General features: G+C 42.1%; 1 protein-coding gene across 2 annotated transcripts; it reads left to right on the forward strand.

Annotated features, from left to right (window-relative positions):
• Nucleotides 1-1,757: 1,757 nt before the first annotated feature.
• TLR5 (toll like receptor 5) lies at nucleotides 1,758-17,987 on the forward strand. Of its 2 annotated transcripts, XM_071805956.1 has the most exons (4): nucleotides 1,951-1,978; nucleotides 7,448-7,579; nucleotides 9,678-9,734; nucleotides 13,161-17,987. In XM_071805956.1, the coding sequence occupies exon 4, from the start codon at nucleotides 13,168-13,170 to the stop codon at nucleotides 15,745-15,747; it is 2,580 nt and encodes an 859-aa protein (XP_071662057.1). In that variant the 5' UTR covers nucleotides 1,951-1,978; nucleotides 7,448-7,579; nucleotides 9,678-9,734; nucleotides 13,161-13,167; the 3' UTR covers nucleotides 15,748-17,987. The 2 variants fall into 2 exon arrangements, with proteins under 2 accessions (XP_071662058.1, XP_071662057.1); XM_071805957.1 differs by lacking the exon at nucleotides 7,448-7,579 and having other exon boundaries at nucleotides 1,758-1,978.
• The last annotated feature ends 201 nt before the right edge of the window (nucleotides 17,988-18,188 follow it).

An 18,188-nucleotide genomic window follows, 5' to 3' on the forward strand; every position in this document is an offset into this window, starting at 1 on the left:
CCAGATTAGGTCATGCTTTGGTTAATATGATGTATATTGTAGATCCAATGTTTTAGTCACCTGTGTTTCCCATGCAATTTTACTAAATCCCCAGCTCACTGCTGTGGATACGGCCAAGCAGCAGTGTGCTCCAGAGTTAGCTTAGAAGTGGCCACTTCCTCAAACAGCATCCATTTCCAGAAATTTTATTTAAATGCAAAATTACAATGTAAATGACTATAATATTTTAAAATAAAAATTTCTCTCTTTTACCCTGTTTTTTCATTCCTGGAATCCTCTTTAAGAATTACAGTAACAGGCAAATAAATTACTTCAGCTACAGATCTATCATTCAATCTTAACTTCTTTAGTAAGCCTAAGTATTCTACTTAATATAAGATAATGTAGAAAATGGGATATAATGACCATCAGAAATAAGATAAGAATGAGAATAGATAATCAGCTGTTTGCAGTTACTGTGGGTCAAATTAAGTGCACATCAGAGGGTCAGCCAGACTGCAGGTAAGAGACAGAGATGAGCTGGCTCTTTCTACCTGGAAAAGATCAGAAAGAAACAGCTCAAGCACCAAGTAGCAAACACAATTTCTTACATTGCTTAGACTGAGTCTAAGTGATCATCATTACAATGCTTACATTGAGCAAAGGCCATAAAAGCTGGCTTGTGTGCCCTGGCTGCACCTCTCAGCCTGGTTTCTTTCCCCTTGCCTGACCCCCTCTTGGCAGCCAGTGGCTGTGGTTAGAAAGCCAGGGAGGATTTCCAGGGGAATTTACCTGCCAGTGTTTCTTCACTAATGACTTTACATCTCTACCTTTCTTCTTTTAGATTTTTTTTTCCCATTCCATATCCACATCATCACCATTTCCCACTATTATTTACCCCTGCAGCACCCCACCTGTGCTGTGCTGCCCTTTCTGTACCATGGCATTGCATGTGTGAGTAGCTTAAGCCCAATTCTGTTTTTCTGTGGTAGGGAAAGCCATAGAATCATAGAATGCCCTGAGTTGGAAGGGACCCACAAGGATCGAGTCCAACTCCTGTCCCTGCACATGACAATCCCAAAATTTACACCATGTGTCTGAGGGCGTTGTCCAGTCTCTTCTTGAATGCTGTCAGGCTTGGGGCCCTGACACCTCCCTGGGAAGCCTGTTCCAGTGCTCCAGCACCCTCTGGGTGAAGAACCTTTTCCTAATGTCCAACCTGAACCTCCCCTGGCACATCTTCCTGCCATTCCCTCAAGTTCCATCGGAACCAGAGAGAAGAGATCAGCACATGCCCCTGCTCCTCCCCTTGTGAGGAAACTAGCTACCAGGAGGGTTCCCCTCAGTCTCCTCCAGGCTGAACCAGCGACTTTTGCCACTCCTCATACAGCTTCCCCTCTAAAACCTTAACCAACTTCATAGCCCTCTTCTGGACACTCTCCAGTAGCTTTGTATCTTCTTTTATCCTGTGGCACCCAGAACTGCACACAGAGCTCCAGGTGAGGCTGCACCAGTGCAGAGCAGAGCGGGACAATCACCTCCCTGTCCAGCTGGTAATGCTGTGCTTGGCGCACCCAGGACACGGTTGCCGTCTTGGCTGCCAGGGACACTGTTGGCTCATGTTCAACTGGCCGTCGACCAGAACCCCCAGATCCCTCTCTGCAGCATCTCATTCTGCCGCTCTCTCTGAGGCGGGCTCCTGCAACGGGAAAGCCGCGATGCCCAGGGCCTGACAGCGCTCAGCACCCCCGCCATGTCACACGGGCCGAGCGTTGGCCGAGCTTCACGTCCCACGGCCGATGCGTGTAGGGGGCGGGGGGACCGCTCCCCAGGTCCTGCGGAGCCGACAGCTCGGACGCGCGTGTCCCGGCCCCGCGGCCGTTGAGGCAGGGCCGCCGCGCGCCGGGTTTCCGTTAACGGCCGCTCCGCCCCGGGGCGGGCCGGGCTCAGCCTCGCGCGTCGGGCCGGTGCAGTGGCGGCGCGGGCCGGGCCGGCGGAGGTGAGCGCGGGCGGCGTGAGGTGGTGCCGGACCCCGGTGCTCGGCGGGTCCCGCGGCGGCGTGTTCCGGCGGCACACCAGGGTGCGGCCGGTGCCGGCGGGCGGGGAGCGGGCAGCAGGCGGGGACGGTGCGGTAGCTTCATGCAGGTGCTTCACAGCCTGCCGTTGTGTAAGCATCAGGCTTCTCCGTCCCTTGTCACCCTCGGCCTTTCCTCCTTGAGCCACTACGAAATAGGACATGTTAGCCGCCCTTAGGAAAACATTTTGGCGCCTCGGTTGCACTTCGCATTTTTCAAAGCAGTATGTTATTTGGCTTTCCTTTTTCTTCCAGGGCAGACAGGGATTGTTACGCGCATTTTAAGGGAAAAAGAGATACATAGGGTACAAGGTTCCGAAAAGGCCGGAAGGCCCTGAGGTAGGACTGGATTAGGCACAGCCTCACCTGCGCCTGATGCTGGAAGAGTCCAGCCTGTGGGTGTCAGCGGAGTTCCCCAGCCCTCCCTTCGGTATTCCGAAACAAAATGTTTTGTTTCTGCAGACACCTGGCAATGCCTCAGTCTGGCAGGGCTGATCAGTCAGTGTCTAATCTGGCTACATTGCATGGGTGTTTTGATGTAGAGACGCTTCTAGCTCAGACCCAGTGCAGAATGCACCAGTGGCAACCAAATTACTTTATAAAGGAGTGGTGAACTGTTACTGTACACCTTTAAGTCAGTGTTTCATGGATAGAAGCATTCACCCAGGTCATGGGAGACCTCATTCAACTCTGTTGTCTGCCTGAAGGCAAGTGAGACGTACGTCTTTCTGTCTTTCCTCCCAATTGGCGACAGACTCGTTTTGGCACTGATTCTTCAGCTTCCTTTTGAAGCTGCGTCACTGTGCAAAAACTTCCAGAAGTTGATCGAGATGGTAAGAGGCAGAAACTAGAGGAGAGGGCAAGAAGGGCCTTGAAGCTGTTCTCCAAGGGTAGTTTCTGGGTGGAACATGTGCACAATCAGAATGTGGAAACTGCTCAGAGCAGATCTCCTCCTCTCTCCCCTCACTTGGCCTCCACGCAAAGTATCCCCCAGCCTCTCATTAGGCTGAAACATATCTTTGATTTAGTGAATCGTGAACATCAGCTGGAAAAGCTGTAACAGCAGAAGAGGAGAGTGCCTTCCAGTCCAAAATAACCAGTGCTTCCACAGTTAATGGATATTTGTGAGATGAAAGGGTTTGGTATTGCATTGTGCAGAAAATAGAATGGAGTGTAGCTGTTTCATGTGATAGATTAAAATGCTAAATGAAGACACTGCTAGCTTTCTCTCCAGAAAGAGCTGGTCTGGGACAGAATTTAAAGGATACCCTGCACAGGGATTTCTGTTGTGGCAGTCTCTAGGTGTCAGACTGCTGGTCTTTTATGAATTCAGAAATCAGGCACGTATCTTTTTACATGCACTGCATGGAGTGTGTAATTTGGTCTCCTGCTTCCCACTCTAAAGCCTTTCATTCAGGTTAGCCTGTGTGACAGCTAGGTGTCTTGGTCAGGTTGGGACCATCTGGTATAAGGATAATCTGTAAATAAGCACTCAACGTGGGATGGACATGCAGGTGACCCCAGGGACTGCCCTACCATCCTGTGCATCAATGAAATAGCTGATTCACCAACAGCCTCACACAGGAACTGTTTCAGAAGGGCTACCAGCTGCTTTTCTACCTTCTTCACCTGTCAGGTCTACTTTGCACAACAGGTTCTGCAGTACAGTTATGTCAGCTATACTTGTGAATGTAATTTTTCTCATCCACCAACAAACTTACTCTGATCTAAAGCCTTTTTCAAAGAGATTTGGAAGGTACCCTTTCAATGTCTCCATTCCAGGAAAGAGTGGAGCAGGGTCTAACTTCAGTTAAATGCTGGGCTGATTGACTGACTGTCTCACTTTTGTACTACATTTATGGTTATTCTGTCACTGGGCATTTGCAGCTTGTTGTCTTTTGATTGCTTTTCTTAAAACATGATGCAAAAAACATCTCTTTGTTGTCAATTTTACCATTTCGCTCTAAATGTTTAGGCACCTGTCTCCACACTTTTTTAATAATTTCTTAATAAGTAACATGCTCAGGTTGGGTCTCAGGAGTGCAGATGTGGCAACCATGCCATTTCCCTTCCAGCTAGCCATTTAGTCATCTTTGCCTACTTCAGCTACTGAACCATCATCACTGTTTTATGCCTGACCACTGTTTCACTGGTATGATAGTGCTGATGAGCTTTATAAAAAGGTTAGCTTTGCAGGTAAGGCTGTATGGAGCTCTGCTTGTGACCTGAGGAGTTACAGTCTCAGTGCTGCTTCTCCACTTACTGCTGCTTCCTCAAGAATTTCTGTCACATCTGTGAAAGCTGACCTCCTATAAGTTAAAAACTCAGCTGTCATTCTTGAGAGTCCTTTTCCTATTATCACTTTGATCTTTTCCAGGTGAGAGTTTTAATCCTGGCTGCTTCTAATTATCTTGTGAGCACAAAAAGGGACCTTTTGTCCCTGGGCTAAATCCACTTTGTGAAAAACACAGTCCAAAATGATAGCTAAGAGGGAAGGGAAACTAACAGGACGGAAACACTACTTCCCTGGAGTGGCGTCTAGTCTAGAACAAGCAGTTATCCCATGACAGTTTTCAAACCAAAAAAGAGTGAACATGGATTCAGGCTGTGAGGCAAGAGTACCTGAGTGGTGACTGTGACTGCCCACAAGTGGTTTGTGCAACTTTGAATGAGCGTCTCTCCTGGGAAACAACTGTAGTAATTGAAAAACATCCCAGGAATCTTCACTGAAGGCTTGAGAAGTTCATTTCCATAGGACCTGGAAGAGCATAAGACAATTTGTTGGTCCTCTGCTCAAGCCTAGCTGAGGTGCTCTCTGCCCTCACCCTCCCTTCTGAGACACAGTCAGAGGAGTCTGGCTGCTGGGGCTGGCCGATGGACCAGTGCCCACTGTTGGGGCACTTCACTGGAAAAACCAGCCCAGCTGGCTGCTCAGGCAGGGAAGAGAGCCAGCTGGCTCTGCTCAGGAGGGAGACACTCAGAACAGTGCCAGGGGCTAAAAACAACTGAGTGGGGCCAGGAGCTAGAGTCTGGGGTTACAGCACCTTCCCTGTGCCCATCCAGTTTACTCCTGTTCCCCAGAGAAATAGCCCAGAGTGTATTTTAGTCTATACTTTTATTTCCCCATCCTTCTGGAGACTTGCCTTTCAAGAACTGTTATAATGAGAATAGAGGAATTACACTGTATTTGAAGTGTGTGTGTCCGCATCTCGTCATATAATCTGAGGGGATATAAAACCAAATAAATCTAGGTAATGAACAGGAACTAGATAATTACATCCCATAGGTAGCTTCTGATTACCCAAACTAGTGGCTGTTTTTCATGGTCCTTCTGCTCTATCAAGTCATGAAATGCCTTATTGTGTTAGGTTTTCCCTATCTGTGCTAGGAACTGTCACAGTACTCACTTGCCTTATAACATGCTTCCCAGTTTTAAGTCAAAATGCTGTATTTGAGTTAAGCATCCTAGCAACTTAAGGGAGAGGCTGATAGGGGGGGAAGGGACACATTCATTAATCATCTGATGAATGAAATTTTTTTTTTTAGATTGCAATCAGCTAGACGGGCCCCATGAAGAAAAGTTTGTTTACACTGCACAGCTTTTTATGAGCACAAATGCGTATATTATGATGGCTTAGAGCCTGGACAAAAGCTTGGAGTTGTATTTCTGTTTCAGTAAGTAGATTTGATCTAATCAGATAACAGCAGCAATACAAATTTTCACAATAGCAGTTGGCCTTTATCTGCCCAGTCTAAGAACAAAGGCTTACTGTTTGTGATATATCTTTTAAGATCTCTTTAATGGCCTAGATAAATATTACAAACAAACTCCCTGTCAGTAGGCTGACTGTTTGATTAACAGAAAAATGTGCTCTTTGAAGGTCTTTGGGGGTTTTTTTTCTGATAAATTTTACCAGGCACCAAATACAAATAGTACTTCATGGTCAGTGTGTATCACCAGCCTCTGGGAAACATGCCATAATTGTTGCCGAGAGTGAAGAAAAGACTAACGATATCAGGGAAATAGACAAGGGTATTTTACTTGTTCTGCAGTTTCTCCGAGAGGTAGAAATTACTCTCAGTTGCCTACAGGATCGTGACATGTGCATAGATAGGGAAAACTGAACAAAGAGGCTCTTTAATTTGGGTCGCAGGAAGAGACCCAAGAACTGATGACTGAAATTGAGACACATTTGTCTGTTCAGGTGAATTTCAGTAGATTTTAGGCAGCCAAGTCCCCAGAAGCTGATCGAGCAGGCCCTTCCTTCAGTTATAAACCCACACAGGACCCCCATTTCTGCTGCTGCTCCCAGCATGTGTAAGCCATTGCAAAGGAGCACCCCAGGGTCAGGAACCTCGCACAGTGATTGCAGATGTTGTGGAAATGGATGTGAAGAACACGGCCCCCCATGGAGCCTGCATGGAACACTTCCAGCAAAGCTGCAGCTTTGGGTTTAGTGCAAGGCATACCAGCCACTGACATTTTCTTGCAGGCTTTAGCCACGGAAATGAGAGGTCTCTGATATTATGACCCAGTTAGACCATTAAAGGAAGTGGAAGACCTGAGTATTCAAGCTTCCTCAGTCTGAGAAGCTTGTCTGGTTCTCCTTCAAGGAAATGGCTTTAATCACTAGGCTGTAAGCACATATGTTAGGTAACAGTATGTTGTATCTCTACTGCAGAAGCTTGGCTATGCAAACAAGAATGTAAGAGTTGTGAGGATTTTTTTGCTGAGCAGGGTTTGGAAGATAAACTTCTTGAATTACTTTGGAGTGTAACATTGGTTGCTTGACTGTGGTTGCTTAATCCAAAATGCTAGTTTAGCTAAAATCCATCACCAGACTTCATCTTTAGAGCCTAGTTTTGAGTACAGAATTAGCAACTGTCCTCTGCTTCCCTTTGTTAGTACACGCTTCTGCCATAATGTTGGATCCAGTCAGTATTCCCCTTGTTTATGTAGAATTGGGGATCTATAGTTAACTCCTCAGTTCTTCTTTTAGCATCACCTTCTACTTTGAGGTACCAGTTTCCAAATTTACAGCCTCCAGCCTCAATAGCTTTGACCCATTTTTAGGCAACTTCGAAGTCATAGGTGACCACAGTAATGTTCTAGATACTTTAGAGACTGCCTCAGCCCCGTGACATATAAATGACAGACAAGTTTCCATTGTTTGCAGTGCTTGTTATTTTCTTCCTTTCACTCCCCTACTCCCAAGCTGTCTTCCTTCTGTTTGAGTGTTTCCACATTTCAAGTCTCAGGTCAGAAGCAGAGTCTCACGTAGTCTCCTCCAGCACTAATGAGCTGGCTCAGCAGTCCCACGCTGCTAAACCATGAGAGACCATTTCAGGCCTAACTCCCATAAAGCTCTATGTGTGTTTTGTTGTATCTTACAGCTCAGCTTTGTCCTATCACCATGGCTGAGTGGTAGTGGACTGCTGTATCTGCCATAACCCCTTTCCTGGAGCCATTGCAAGCATCTTACATGCAACTTGGCCAAAGATTGGTTACAGATGTACAAAGATCAGGTATTTAAACTTTTATACTATCAGGACATGAACATTTTCCTAACATTTGTTCTCAAAAGTAAACTAGGTTTGAAAAAGGAAGGGGGAGAGAAGAAAGGGTTTATTTGACTTTGTTGGGAACCTTGTACCACAACTCATGGACTGAATCAAGTGCCATTTGAAATCTCAGTCCTCCCGGCTGAGATTATCTATACTGAGTGAGAGTTAACCTGAAACTAAGCAAAAATGTCCTCACCCAAAGGTTCCAAACTTTTCCTGCTGTTTCCCTTTCCCAGTGGCTCTTTCATGGCCATTTGCTTTGTACCTACAGCTGATTTCTTTATTAATACTGTTTGTGAATGCTGCACTTTGACAGGTTCTGGCAGAAAGATCTGGGGTTAACTAACTCTTCTAGGAGTTGGCTAATCCCTTGTCCCAAAGGACTGAAAAACTTACTGTTGTTTCTGGTCTGGGACAGTATGCCAGAACAATTTAATACTAAGAACATAAGTACTTCAAGCAGAATTCAGAAGCTGTATATGGGCAGGACCCCCAGTTCATTCTGTCACAAATGTAAACGTATCAATCCTTGTCAGGCAGGAGAGCTACTCTGGTGAGGGCAGGAGAGGGACAGAAGTCAGCAAGAATGTATTTATATTAGTATCTAACAATCAGAAGCAAAACATTTGAAATTATATTGTTTTCTACACAGAAATACCTATTGGTGATTAGATTTGAAACCAGAGAATTATTTCAAATCTTAGAATTTGCCAGAAAGCAGAAGTGTGGCACCAGTGTATCTAGAAACTTATTCATAAACATTGCTGCAAACTCAGTGTAGTTTAGGTTAGGTGAATATAAAACAGTCTCTGTTCAGTTAGCTGGATTCTGGACATATACATATAGAAGTTGGCTTAAATAATTTTCAAAACATTCACGAGAAAAGTTGTACACTGATGATGAAAGCAGTGTGCATATAAAATTTTAAGTTAAAACAGTGTAATTATATACACAAAAACATCTCACTACAGAAAAAAAAAAATAATAAGGGACAATTAAGATGGTCTTTATCTCTTCAGTACCTAATGGGTTTGGATATATAGGGGAGAAAAGAGAACGATGCTTTGATTTTCCAGGCAAGAAATACACCCTGAATTTGTTGAATTCTCTTTCTTTCTTCCGTTTCTCTGAAGAGCTTTTGTGCTACTGGTGACAACTAGTGGTGTTTCACAGAAAGACATCAGGGCACCAGCAGCACTCATGCAGGCTCCAAGTGAGCTCTCACATCTTGCTGTCCAAACAGCAAGGCCCTTAGTTATGGAGCTAAAGGGAGGAAAAAAACTACCAATTTAGCAGTAGGATTAATGTTTATCCCTTAATCCTTATTTCTAAAGCAGGCTTGCAGCAATTAGAGATGAAATGAGATGAGATTCTCACACACTCATCAAAAGATACTGCTGCCTTTATTATATATACACCCTACTCATCTGTGATTCAGTGACTTACAGAAAAAAGCCTGGATTGTTTTTGTGAAAATTAGCATGAGCAAAATATTTACATCTTGGGGTTTTGTTTTGGTTTTTGGTGCAGATAATGGAAAGTTTACCAGCTTTACCTCTGTCTTTACCTTTTTATTCACTGACCACATCGCAAACACCTGAATGATTGGTGTTCTTGGTCACAGGACTTCATCTTTGTGGAATTACTTTCAGCAATCTGTGCTTGTGGTGGGCACACAATTCCTCTGGCTGACTGAGTTGTCTAGGGAAGTTGTCCTTAGGAAGGAATGGTCACTGCAATAGGATATTAAAAACATTTTTAAACTCTCTAAATCTCGTTGATGTTTATATCAGACTGGTCTTCTCTGGAGTCCACCCAGAGAGCCAATGCCTTTGCTGCTTGGTTCCCCAAAACCTCTGGCTGACAACTGAGAACAATTTAAGTCCGCTGCTCATTTTCACAAGCATGTACGGGATGGGTCTGTTCACTCCCACTGGGGTGTGCTGGTTCATATTTGACCCAGGGTTATGTGACAGAATCAGGGGAGGCTGCTGAAGAGAGTCAACATGCTGCTGAATGCTACACAAAACCATTTCTGAAACCAAAATTTTCGTTTCAGGTCACTCTCTTAAAAAGCAAGTGAACAATCTTGGCCACCAGCAAGGACAAAAATAGGGTATGTAACCCATTCTTTTTATATGTGGACTCCAGTGTGTTTTCGTTGGGGGTGTGGAAAGGGGAATGGCAAGTGCTTGCTAACTCTCCATCAGACAGTTGTTATTCTAACTTCTTTTCTGGCTTTTCTACATCAAAAAGGAGACAGTCTTAGTACTCCTTTTCAGCTATGCTTCAGGCATTGCTCACTGTCAGCCTCTGTGGATGTCCCAAAGCGTGCACAGCTGTGCTGAGACAGACACCACTACAGCATCCACTCTCGGGAACCACCAGTTCCCTTTTTGCTGTGCAGTGAAGGTCTCTGGGTGATTTAAATCCAAGCTAACAAAACTGAGTTTTAGAAAAATGATAGTACAATAGTGTAGGGCAGTGCCAGATTACTCAAAGCATCTGCATTGGCCTTCCCTGATCCAGACGCACACTTCCCAAGGAGGCTGAGACCATTTGCATTCGGTATGCACTCGCCTGCTGCCTTTACATCCAAGTAGGATATCCACCCTGCATTGTAAAAGTTATTTTAATTGCTCGAAACATAGCAGCTTAGGATATTCCACCCCAAAAGTATTTGCTGCATTTTTCCTCCCCACCTACGTTTTCCCTTTACCTCTTAGCCCAACATCAATGCAGTAATCGAAACAAAATCTCACATGCCGAGCTCTGGTTCTCTAAGCTTTGTAGCTCCAGTTTTCAGTAACAAATGAAGCATTTACATATCACTTCACCTCCATGCCCAGGCATATAACTTAATGGGGTGATGGTCATTTTGTGGGAAGAATATTCTTCCCAGAAGGTTTTACGTGTTAATGTACAATGGTGAAGCGTTATATGAATGCTACATGGGGGATTCTGTTAAATTAAAAATGTTTGGTGTTCTCATGAGAGCAGTAAGAGGCATTACTTACTGTCAGCATCCTCCTCTTGCTCGTGGAGGGCCAGGATTTGGGGGAAAATGTAGTAACTTATGGAGAAAAAACCTGAGGGAGCAAAGAGTTTACAAATGTTCCATGTCACTAAACCAGAGTGGGGGCAGACTGTAACAACTGTTAAGAGCTTATTAGAGATTTCTTTAACTTACAAGAATGCAGAAAAGCAGATAAGTATAAAAGCAAAGATGGCTAGAAATATTTCACCATTTTCTTATTTTCCAATAATAATTTTTTTTTAAATTAAAAAACTCCAACATTTTCCAGTTTTTCCACTCTAAACATTTTGAGCTTTTTCTTGTGGTTAAGTCGATATATGTCTATTAAATTTTGACTTCCAAAGTAGTTTCTGTTTGTCACTGCTTTTGGTGATGCTGTCATTTTACCCATATGTGAAAAACCAGCCATTGCATTTGGGCAAACACAAGGAATGGAAATGGAAATGTCTGAAAGATAAATGTAATTTGAAACCATTTGTGCTAAACATCTTATATTATGGTGTCAACAGGTAATAGTGATAGTTAACAAATAATAAAAGGGAAATGTGGTCATTTTTTTCCATGGTTCAAGCAGACAGAAGAGTAAAAAGTAAACAAGATCTCGACCTGCTCTATGTTTAGTTCTGTCTTATTTTAGTAACCTACAACACTTTGTGGTCACAAAGACAAGCATTATACAGTTTACTGTTTATAATGTCCCCTTATAACAGTGCATGCTAGGTCAAAAAAGAGGGTAGAAAACACTATGATTTTCTAGTCCTAGGATTTATTCCCCATAGATTCAGTTAAAACCTCTTACCAGAATTTTGATATTCGGTACCTGCAATTTGCTTTTCTTGGCAGCACATAATAAATTCCTTAATGAGACAAAATGTGAATGAAATTTGAATGCCAGGACTTCAGAATTTAGCACCCTATCCTATATTAATAACATTTTTTACTTTCAAGAATCAGATCTTGTTCCAAAACCATGAAATTGTCTTAAAAAATGACAGGAGTAGTATTTTAAGTTGCCCTGTATGTGTTTGCAGACTCCCCATGTTAGTCACAGTTGTTACAAGTTAAAGTTTTAGTATAATCAGATGACTTTGAGAACATCACTGAAAATGTTAAGTACAGTGAGATTGTGTCAGTTATGAGATTCGATGGAACTATAACATCCTTGTTCTTCCTATTTAGCAGATAGTCTAAAAAATGGCCACCTCTTTCTCTTGGCATTTGCAATGGGAATATCATAATGGTTTCTACTGACATGCTTTTTCGTTTCCCAGAAATCACTTTGTAGGATGACAACAAGCATAAGATGATTTTAGTTCAAGTGCAATGTTCTGCATAGCATTTTGTACTTCTGCTTTAAAGAAGCAGTGTGCTCAAATCATAATAGTAATTAGTGGGGTGGGGTTTGCCTCTTCTTAATTACTGGCTCAAAGCCCAACCTGTTTCCTCCCTGAAGTAGATTTACTTTGCAGTCATTAGATGGCTATCAGGGCTTTGGTTCTGCAAGAATTTACGCTTTCTGATTTTTAAGCAGATTGAGTGGGAGGTCACAAAAAATTCTTCCATTGGGCTGTCATTTCATTTCAATAAATGTTTTTTTAAAAGGAGAGGCAGATGGTTACAATCTTAGTTAGAAGGGTTTTTTTTGAACTACAGTACATAAACAACCACTTTAGGGCTAATAATTTGCTCTGTTTTTTACCATGCGCAATAAAAAAGAAATTCCTTGCTCTGAAGAGGTCTTTGTCTCAGATGGAGACAGGCAGACAGATGGCATAATGCAAGGAAAATCCAGAGTGGGAATAAATTAATGAATGGGTTCATCAGTGAGCTGCATACATTATGTTATGCACCTTTTTCTCTGAGGAATTTACAGTTCAGGAAATGCAGTTTTTCACAAAACATGAAATCTTGGAGCACAGTTTCAGGATGCTGCGTTTTTTTCTTTTCCTTCACTGTTAGTCTTGTTCCTGCCTATACTTGCAAAACTATTTTACAACCCTTTCAAGAACAATTTCACATTACATGGTTAATCTGAGGCTCAAGGACCCCCAAAAGAGATCCTCCTCTTAAAAATTCATGGCTGTTAGGTACTTCTATGTGACAGCAATCTGAACTCCAAATAGCAAGATTGCCCTTACCGGGAGAGCGCTCAGAGAAAGAGCAGCATTTGCCTGCGTGGTTGCAATGACTGGATGACTGCACCTTCGGTAATCCAAACTGTTTCAACTGTTTGGATAACTGATTAAGGAATTAAGCTAATACAACAGCATTATCAGTCCTGTGAAGTAATTTAAATAGCTAGGCCAAGATTTTCATGCTTACCTAGTGGGGTTTTGGTGCCACCCTGAAGGTACATAAAGGTACTCCAGAGAAAGGATAAATCTCAAATCACTAGTCAGTTTTAGTGTGACATTAGTCTTTTATTGTACAACTGTTAAAAACATGCTCTACAACTTACTGCCAACTCCAGAATTAATGCTTACTATTTTCACTTTTTTCACATAGACTCGTGATGTTACATCAACGGCTAGTACTTGTCATTGGAATATCACTAGCTAGTGATATATGTGCATCTAGAAGCTGTTATTCAGGAGCCCAAGTCTCCCTGTATCATTTCTGCAACCTCACAGACATTCCACTTGTGCCAAAGGACACAGTGAAGCTTTTGCTAGCTTTCAACTATATCAGACAAGTGACTGCAACTTCCTTTCCACTGCTGGAGCACTTGTTGTTGTTGGAAATCGGAGCGCAGTATGTCTATCCTGTTACCATAGGAAAAGGAGCTTTCAGGAACCTGCCAAACCTTCGTGTCTTAGACTTGGGATTCAATAACATTCTTCAGCTGGATCTTGATGCTTTTGTAGGCTTGCAACATCTGGGTGTACTCCGTCTGTTTCAGAACAACCTGGGAGATTCCATCCTGGAGGACCGCTACTTTCAAGATTTGAGCTCGTTAGAAGAAGTGGATCTTTCAGGGAACCAAATCACTAAACTTTATCCTCATCCCTTATTTTATAATCTAACAGTCTTAAAAACTGTGAACCTGAAATTCAACGAGATATCCAACCTGTGTGAAAGCAATCTTACCGGCTTCCAAGGAAAACACTTCGTATTTTTTAGCCTCAGTTCTAATCAATTGTACAAGACGGATGAAACTGTCTGGGCTAAATGCCAAAATCCTTTCAGAAATATTACATTTGACTCACTAGACCTTAGTGGGAATGGCTGGAGCACAGAGAAAGTCCAATATTTCTGTGCAGCCATTAAAGGTACTCAAATTGGTTCTTTAATATTTGGCCCTCATACAATGGGTTCGGGATTTGGCTTTAATAACTTAAAAAATCCAGATAAGAATACGTTTGCAGGGCTAGAAAGTAGTGATCTTCATTTGCTTGATATTTCAAATGGTTACATTTTCTCTCTCAATTCTTTAATCTTTCAAAGCCTTGGTAATCTGGAATTTCTGAACCTTTTCAAAAACAAGATAAATCAAATCCAAAGGCAAGCATTTTTTGGCTTGGGAAACCTAAAAGCTCTCAATCTTTCAAGTAATCTTTTAGGTGAGTTGTATGATTATACTTTTCAGGGTCTACGCAGTATACTGTATATTGATTTACAGCAAAATCATATCGGGATGATTGGTAAAAATTCATTCAGTAACTTAGTAAGCCTGAAAATAATTGATCTCCGAGACAATGCCATTAAAAATCTCCCTTCCTTTCCACATTTGACCTCTGTCTTTTTAGGTGATAATAAACTAATGTCTGTAGCTGGCACAGCAATAGCAGCAACACACCTTGACTTAGAACGAAATTGGTTGGCAAACGTGGGTGACCTGTATATTCTTTTCCAAGTTCCAGATGTGCAGTATATCTTCTTAAAACAGAATCGCTTCTCTTACTGTGTGAAGAGTGAAAATGCTGTAGAAAACAGTCAGTTAATCTATATGGATCTAGGCGAAAATATGTTACAGCTTGTGTGGGAGAGAGGTTTATGTTTGGATGTCTTCGGTGCACTGTCAAAACTTCAGGTTCTACATCTGAATAACAACTACCTCAGTGCTCTTCCACAGGAGATTTTTAGAGGTCTAACATCTCTAAAAAGACTTAATCTAGCTTCCAACCTATTGTCTCATCTTTCTCCTGGGATTTTTCCACAAAGCCTAACCAACCTAAACTTATCTGGAAATCAGCTTTTATCCCCTGAGCCTGAAGTCTTTATGACTTTGAGTATTCTGGATATAACACATAATAGGTATGTCTGTGATTGTACTTTAAAGAATCTACTAGTGTGGCTAAATGAAACCAATGTAACCCTGGCTGGCTCAGAAGCTGACAGGTACTGTGTATACCCACCTGCATTTGCAGGGGTACCACTGTCCTTTCTGACATATGATGATTGCGATGAAGATGAACTCCAGCAGATGCTCAGGTTCTCAGTATTTGTCTTCACCTCCATCACTCTTCTAATGTTTCTGACAGCAGTCGTCATTATTACTCGCTGCCGAGGGATTTGTTTTGTCTGGTATAAAACTATCACAGAAAAAATTATAGACAGGCATCCACAAGCAGCAGATAAAAGTGAATACAGATATGATGCATATTTGTGTTACAGCAAAAATGACTTTGAATGGGTCCAGAATTCCTTGATAAAGCATCTGGATTCACAATATTTTGATAAAAACAGATTTACCTTGTGCTTTGAGGAAAGAGATTTCTTGCCTGGGGAAGAACATATCAACAATATTCGTGATGCCATTTCAAACAGCAGGAAGACAATTTGCATTGTGACCAGGCAATTTCTCAAAGATGGGTGGTGTGTGGAAGCCTTTAATTTTGCCCAAAGCAGGTACTTTTCTGATCTGAAAGATGTCCTCATTATGGTAGTGGCTGGATCACTTTCTCAATATCAATTGATGAAACACAAACCAATTCGGAACTTTTTACAAAGGAGCCAATATTTGCGATGGCCTGAAGATTATCAAGATGTAGACTGGTTTTTAAATAATCTTTCTTGTCAAATTCTGAAGGAGAAAAAAGTGCAGAAGGCGACCAATGGTATAGAGCTGCAGACTGTAACAGTCTCACATTGACACTGTATGGGCTTTCTATAAATTCTATTTCCAGCTGTGCCAGGAACAGCAAGAATAAATAGAAGTTTATATAATCTTTCAGGTAGAAAGATAACTATTTCAGTATGAATCCTACTAAACATGGAAACAGCTTGAAAGCAACCAGAAAATGTATGTAAGTGCAGTTATTATAGACTATGACACGCATTTTCAGAAGAGTTAAATGAATCACAGATGCTTCATATTTTGGATGTTCAGCTTCAGACACTTTAGTCCTGATTTTTGGAGTACTACTTACTTGCAGGTCTGTTTCGCTTAGAGAAGGATGCATTTGTTTTTTGTGTTTTTTTTTTTTTTTTTTATAAAGAGCCCACAGTACTCTACGGGAACAACCGTGTTCTCTTGTATGAACTGTTGGTTCATGGATTATGTACTCCTGTGCTTTCTGAACTCTGTAACTGCTCACGCTCTGTTTCAAAGTACAACCAGTGCTTTGCACCTTTACGTTTTAAATTGATGTAGCACAGATTTCATTTATTTTTTTTTTTTTTTCTACTCAATTAGCTGCAGCTTCTCAACTGGAATGTACAAACTTTGAACCTTTCCCCTCCACAACTTCTCTGTTTGGTGGTAAAACTATGGTCATTGGTCTACTTTAGTTGCTGCTGTTTCAGCCTGGTGCTTTTGCAGTTGAGCTGCCTCCTGCCTTGCAGAGAAACAGGTATCCCCTTCTGATCTGAAAAGCAAAAAAGAAACTACCTCAGCAGCTGCATGGGCTGTACACTGGTGACATGGCCAATAGCCCAGCGATGGCCAGACAGCTTTCACGTTCTGGGAGTGGAAAGTACAGACAATTGGTGTGTAATTTGGGTTGTCCTCTGTACATCCTGGGTCCTGATCAACTCTAGGGTGTTTTTCTGCTTCTATTGAAGTATTTTTCTAGAATCATTAATGCCTGGTACTCTGTTACCTCTCTAATCACTTTACCACTGTTTGTTCAGGTATGTGTCTTCAGGGCGTTGTTCAGGATCATTTTAAATAGGTCTGACTCAGTGTTCACTGTTGTAAAACCTGCACCTATTATTTCGATGGTGACGTACTCCTGTGTACTGTTCATCTCAGTTTATACATTTACTCAACAAAAACTTACCAAATCATTTCAGTATGGCCTCAGTGAGTTTTTTGCTGTAGCGAGGAAGCAGGAATGGGAGGTTTATAACTTGTCTTGACCTTAGCTGCAAACAAATACTACCATCTTAACTATTTTGATGGAGATTGAAAAGTACAACCCACTTCCTGTGAATGCATCTGTTTGAATATAGATGTGCCTGTGGCTGATCTAATTTACTGTCAGTGTAGCAGTATACAGGATTTCTATTGATAAAATTACTACAGGAAAATATTACTTCTTTCTCAATCAGTGTAGTGACTCAAGAACAGAAAATTTTCCAGGAGGCACAGTGGAGCAGATTAGAAAATGGCCTGAATGATGTGGATGAAGCCCTGGGTGTCGCTGTGGGCTCGGGTGACAGCCAAGGCTTCCCAAACGCCTCCAGTATCCGTCCGCTGCAGCTGCTGGCGTTAGGGACAAAATGCTGCTGCAGAGGGAGGTCTGAAAAACAACCAGCAGCCCTGGTTTCCCACATACCCCATGAGCTGCCAGAAAAGCCACCACCTGCATTTCAGCTCTCTTATATTGATCTGAAAGTGTCCAAACTTTTTTTTTTCCCCCCCAACTAGTGCAAATATTTATAGGCATCCTTTAAAGTCAGACGTTATACCAGGGAGTATTTCACGTTAAAAATCACTGACAGGTAGCCAAAGCAGGAATGAATCTGTACAATGAAGATCATGTGCAGGTCTAAGCTGTTAGTCTATGGATCTGTACATGGTGTAAGAGATAGGAATTTTAAAAGCACACTTAAGGAATTATATTTGAATGAACGTCACAAAGTATTTTTGATCAAGTGTTAATTGAGACCCCTCTTCCATTAGGACCTTATTGTATTCTTACAAGTCACTCCTATCGCTTCAGATACTTAAAACTTACTTCAGGTAACCTATGTATGCAGGAACAACAAGCAGAACAGAGATTACTGAGATGGCTTTAACCAAGGCTTTTTGATTTTGTTTTAAATGTTTCTATGTACTTCATGCTTATGCCAGTGGTGGGAGGTGGCTACATAAAACTTGCATTTACTTCAGTCTTTGAAAAGGTCTGACTTTTTACATAAAAGTCATAATAAAACCTTTGGATGAAATTTCATTGTCTGCCTCCATGCTTATATAGCATTTTGGAAACTTAAAGAGATCAAACGTGTTGGGAGCAGCTGGGAAAACTTCTTTCTACCACAGGGGCAGCTTAGAAACATAGAAGTAGCCCAGCCCCCATCTGTCCCTTACAAATTCTACTGCAAGGGGTCTACAAAGGGCAGTAAAAGGATTTTGGAGAACATGCTACT

This window comes from Patagioenas fasciata, chromosome 3 (genome assembly GCF_037038585.1).
Source record: "Patagioenas fasciata isolate bPatFas1 chromosome 3, bPatFas1.hap1, whole genome shotgun sequence".
Lineage (NCBI taxonomy): Eukaryota > Metazoa > Chordata > Aves > Columbiformes > Columbidae > Patagioenas > Patagioenas fasciata.

Bases quoted from the DNA above. Each gene is read 5' to 3' on its own strand.
- TLR5 (XM_071805957.1), top strand. From the start codon at position 13,168: ATGTTACATCAACGGCTAGTACTTGTCATTGGAATATCACTAGCTAGT.